Below are 5,532 nucleotides of genomic sequence, written 5' to 3' on the forward strand. Positions count from 1 at the left end.
AAAAAAAAAAAAAAAAAAAAAAATTCCAGAACACCACAAATCCTGAGACATGTTGACAAATGAATGAAATACATGTAGACAAAGACATCAAAACCATGACCAATGTGCACAGCTCACAGCAAAAAGCAAGGGCTGCTGGTGCTCTTTTAGAAGCTAAGAATGGTCTACATTTTATCCTGCCCCTGCTCAGGAAGAAGAGCTTTGAGACCTCTCTTCTTTTCATAAGCTATTCAGTAAGCACTACATTTTTTTTTTTCCTAATTTGTACTAACTTAAGTAACACACTATAACTCTTATTAATAGGGAAACACAAAGGTATATATTCAAGATAAGAAAGCATGTGTAGTCGGGCGTGGTGGCTCACACCTGTAATCCCAGCATTTTGGGAGGCCGAGGCGGGCGGATCACCTGAGGTCAGGAGTTCGAGACCAGCCTGTCCAACATGGTGAACCCCCATCTCTATTAAAGAGACAAAAAGCAGCCAGGAGTGGTGGCACACGTCTGTATTTGGGAGGCTGAGGGCAGGAGAATAGCTTGAACCTGGGAGGCGGAGGTTGCAGTGAGCTGAAACCACACCATTGCACTCCAGCCTGGGCAAGAGAACAAGATTCTGCCTCAAAAAAAAAAAAAAAATTTAAGAGGCAGAGGCCTAGAAAATGCCAGTCACTGGGAACAAGGAGGCAAGTGAGTGAATAGGCTCTATCCTGGAAACCCATACATCACAAAAGTCCATCCTTCCCAGAAACCAGAAGCTCCTTATCTGCAAAACAAATCCTAGGGACTTCCTACCTACCCTCCAACTCAACTCACCTGTTTATTGATTTCTAGAGTTACACTGAGGAGAAAAAATTTGTAACTTGATAAAAAGCTTTTTTTTTTTTTTGAGACAGGGTCTCACTGTCGCCCAGGCAGGAGTGCAGTGGCAAGATCTTGGCTCACTGCAACCTCCACCTGCCTGGTTCAGGGGATTCTTGTGCCTCAGCCCCCGACTAGCTGGGATTACAGGTGCATATAGCCATGCCCAGCTAATTTTTGTGTGTTTTTTTTTTTTTGAGATGGAGTCTCACCCTGTCGCTGGACAGGCTGGAGTGCGATGGCGCAGTCTCGGCTCACTGTAACCTCCACTTCCTGGGTTCAAAAGATTCTCCTGCCTCAGCCTCCCAAGGAGCTGGGATTATAGGTGCACGCTACCATGGCCAGCTAATTTTTGTATTTTTAGTAGAGACGAGGTTTATAATGTTGGCCACTCCTGACCTTGTGATCTGCCCACCTTGGCCTCCCAACATGCTGGGATTACAGGTGTGAACCACCACGCCCAGCCTAACTTTTGTGTTTTTAGTAGAGACTGGGTTTCACCCTGTTGGCCAGGCTGGTCTCAAACTCCTGACCTCAAGGGATCCATCCATCTCGGCCTCCCAAAGTGCTGGGATTACAGGCATGAGCCACGGTGCCTGGTCCATAAAAAAGTTTAATAGACTCATTCATACCAAAGGAGCATGTAAAGTTATATGCTGCTTCCTCGTTTTCATGGAGATAAAGGGGTGAACCAGGATAGAAAGAGACGAATTTGAGTTAGACTTCAGTTCTGCTGAGGGCAGCCCTGCTTACCTTTTAGCAGGGACAGCCAGAAGCATGTAGCTCTATTTCATACCCTTTTTTTCTTTTTTTTTGAGACAGAGTCTCACTCTGTTGCTCAGGTTGGAGTGCAGTGGCAAGATCTTGGCTCACTGCAGCCTCCACCTCCCAGACGCAGGGGATTCTCCTTCCCCAGTCTCCCAAGTAGCTGGGATTATAGGCACGCACCACCAGGCCAGGCTAATTTTTGTATTTTTTGTAGAGATAGGGTTTCATGTTGTCAGGCTGGTGTCAGACCCTTAACCTCAGGTGATCTGCCTGCCTTGGCCTCCCAAAGTGCTGGGATTACAGGTGTGAGCCACAGCGCCCGGCCTATTTCACAAGTTCTGAGACTCGCTTTTAAAAACTAGTTTGACGTATTGCATATGCATGATAAGGAGATTCAGGATAGTTCCTAAATAACCAATGTTGAATGGACTAGAAGTCTGGATACTATAAGCAGGAGGTAAGAAGCACCTCTGTTGGCCGGGCGCAGTGGCTCACGCCTGTCTCAAAAAAAAAAAAAGAACCTTTGTCTACAGGGGGCTTAAAGTCGTTTTACTTCTAATTAGTCTCACATGGTCTTCTATACGTACCTCCTCAACAACTGAGGTTAGTGACTTTGTTGTTATTTTATAACAACACAGTAAGTAAAGTCCAGCTGAGGCTGGACACTGAAGAATCTCTCTCTAGGACTCACGCTTTAACTGGTTCCCTGGCAAGAAATGCCCAATGACTTTACATGACACTGATTTAAATAATCACTCACTTCCTTTCAGCTCTGATTCCTTTTCAGTGAGGTAGTCAGACATGACTAGGACATTTTACTGGTTTGAAAACCCACTCACAGGGATCCAGTAAGTTGGCAAACAAAGAGGGCCAACTGTCACCTAGTAAAATTTGAATATGCACATCAGCTTTTAGGTTTTTTTTTAATCTGTTATCAAGCATCTCATTTTTAACATTAGCCTTCCAATGTTCTCACTCTGCCAAATTCCCCAACAGGCCAACTGAAATTCATGTATGTATAATAACTCTGTCATGAAGGTTAAGTAGCTCTACGAAAGCAACACACGAAGCATATGGAACAAACAGCATGTAACTGGTCTATCCTGCAGTGAATTTTATTGAATTCAAACATAGTATTATTCCTATTTGAGAAATAAAAAGCTAAAATCAAGTTTTACAAGTAATCATCATGAGATAAACCAGTGAAGAGGCCTTTTCAGACCATACCAGAGCTGACACCAGTTTCTACCCCAGCCCACATGAAGATGTTTTTATTCAATACAAACAGTAACAGAGGCAACACAATGGCCACAGAATGAGAACATAAGTGCACTTGAATTTTTTCTGAGTTCTGGCTATAGGCTCTGACAAGCCTAGCATTCTTTTCTTACCAGGTGAACAGAAATTATCTGCTAATGCCAGAAACTTTACAGCTCTTAATGCAGCTGGAAACAACTATAATTGAGGGCCTTTTTACTAGCTACTTGCTTCCCAGATTAGGGTTACCTAGCAAGTTAATTTCAACATAACAGGTCATCTGCCTGGCCACATCATGCACTAGTGACAGGGGCAGGTTTAATGAGTTTTGTGCTCAGATCGCTGGGTCTCCTGGCTGCTCTTGTCCATCTCTGCACCTTGGTCCTGAGCATTCTGAGACTCAGTCAGCTGAGGATAAAAGGGACCTACCAGCCAGTTGAGGGGCGTGTTGTTAACAAGATAATCCATCACGTCATCTAAAGATTCCTTCATTTTCTGCAGCTGCCCCTTGCTAGAAGTGAGGAGGCTGTCAGACACTTCCTTAAAGGAGGCAGCACTGCGGAACACTGAGTAGATGTCACCTGCCATCACCCCCATGTGCTTGGCCTGATCTTGGATGTTCTGTGGTACGCCTTGGATGTTGGACAGGAGGTTGTGGCACGTGGTCTGGAGCTGCTGAGTCAGGTTGCGGGCAATTTCAAGAGTACGTGACTCAATGTGCTAAAAATAAAACTTAAAATTAGCAGTGGATCCAGCAGTGCTATGTTAAGTTAGTTCAATGACAGTAAGCTGGTTATGTGTCCACCACATATATGGCTTCTTCGGTTTTTAAAAATCCTCATTACAACACCAAGTGCAGCAATATTATTCACATTTCATAGATGTGGATATAAGCTTAGAGTTTAAGTAGATGGCTTCAGTTAACAACTGGAAAACAGCTGGGTAGGGATTCGAACTACTGCCTGAGTCTCCAAAGTTCATCATCTTAAACTGAAGAAACATATTAGGTAGGGGAGACTCAAAAGAATGGAAATGTACTTCATGCTAGTAGTGTAATGTATATAATCCCTCCTCAAATAAGATGACAACACATGCTCCTTGAGGGAGATTGAGACCATCTTGGCCAAAATGGTGAAACGCTGTCTACTGACTTCAGAGCTTTTGGGACACAAAGAACCACTTTCTAGGACATTTCCTAGAATATCCTAGAGGATATTTCTTTCTGTTTTTTTTTCTTTTTTTCTTTTTGAGACAGGGTCTCAGTCTGTCTCCCAGGCTGGAGGGCAGTGGCACAATCATGGCTCACTGCAGCCCTGACCTCTTGGGCTTAGGTGATCCACCCACCTCAGCTTCCCGAGCAACTAGGACTACAGGTGCACATCACCACGCCCTGCTAATTTTTGCATTTTTTTGTAGAGATGCGGGTTTCACAGTTGCCCAGGCTGGTCCTGAATTCCTGGGCTCAAGTGATCTGCCTGCCTTGGCCTCCCAAAGTGCTGAGATTACAGGTGTGAGCCATTATACCCAGCCAAGATGCTGTCTTCTCTCCAGAACCTTAGTCACCTTATTGCCCTTTCGCCTAATTTACCCATTAGTTCTCAGTTTACCATTCATCTCTTCCAGGAAGCAATGTGACTCACCTACCCCCACTCCAAGGCTGCCTGAGATAGTCTTCCCATATATTTTCTTTTCTTTTCTTTTCTTTTTTTTTGAGACGGTGTCTGGCTCTGTCGCCCCGGCTAGAGTGCAGTGGCCGGATCTCAGCTCACTGCAAGCTCCACCTCCCGGGTTTATGCCATTCTCCTGCCTCAGCCTTCCAGGTAGCTGGGACTACAGGCGCCCACCACCTCGTCCGGCTAGTTTTTTGTATTTTTTAGTAGAGACGGGGTTTCACTGTGTTAGCCAGGATGGTCTCCATCTCCTGACCTCGTGATCCGCCCGTCTCGGCCTCCCAAAGTGCTGGGATTACAGGCTTGAGCCACCACGCCCGGCGTTATTTTCTTTTGTTTTTTGAGACGGAGTCTTGCTTTGTTGCCCAGGCTGGAGGGCAGTGGTGTGATCTCGGCTCACTGCAACCTCTGCCTCCTGCGTTCAAGCGATTATCCTGCCTCAGCCGCCCGAGTAGCTGGGATTACAGGCACGTGCCATCATGCCTGGCTCATTTTTTGTATTTTTAGTAGAGACAGGGTTTCACCATGTTGGCCAGGATGGTCTCGATTTCCTGACCTCATGATCCGCCCACCTCGGCCTCCCAAAGTGTTGGGATTACAGGCGTGAGACACTGCGCCCGGCCAATAGTGCCTGTATTTATGCTGTTAAAAAACAACTGGACGGCCGGGCGCGGTGGCTCAAGCCTGTAATCCCAGCACTTCGGGAGGCCGAGACGGGTGGATCACGAGGTCAGGAGATCGAGACCATCCTGGCTATCATGGTGAAACCCCGTCTCTACTAAAAAATACGAAAAAACTAGCCGGGCGAGGTGGCAGGCGCCTGTAGTCCCAGCTACTGGGGAGGCTGAGGCAGGAGAATGGCGTAAACCCAGGAGGCGGAGCTTGCAGTGAGCTGAGATCCGGCCACTGCACTCCAGCCTGGGCAACAGAGCGAGACTCTGTCCCAAAAAAAAAAAAAAAGAAAAAACAAAAAAAGAAAAAA

The 5,532-nt window shown here is 46.1% G+C and overlaps 1 protein-coding gene across 3 annotated transcripts in view; it reads right to left on the bottom strand.

Moving 5' to 3' along the window:
- Nucleotides 1-5,532, bottom strand: part of PLIN2 (perilipin 2) — a 22,944-nt gene that overhangs the window by 5,144 nt on the left and 12,268 nt on the right. For 2 of the 3 annotated variants that reach the window (XM_017890092.1, XM_017890093.1), the window contains exon 8: nt 3,310-3,600. In XM_017890092.1, the coding sequence (XP_017745581.1) occupies nt 3,310-3,600 (291 nt within the window). Of the gene's footprint in view, nt 1-2,713; nt 3,601-5,532 lie in introns of those variants that run through there. The other variant, XM_017890094.1, reaches the window with a different exon arrangement.

This window comes from Rhinopithecus bieti, unplaced genomic scaffold (genome assembly GCF_001698545.2).
Source record: "Rhinopithecus bieti isolate Rb0 unplaced genomic scaffold, ASM169854v2 scaffold_17667, whole genome shotgun sequence".
NCBI lineage: Eukaryota > Metazoa > Chordata > Mammalia > Primates > Cercopithecidae > Rhinopithecus > Rhinopithecus bieti.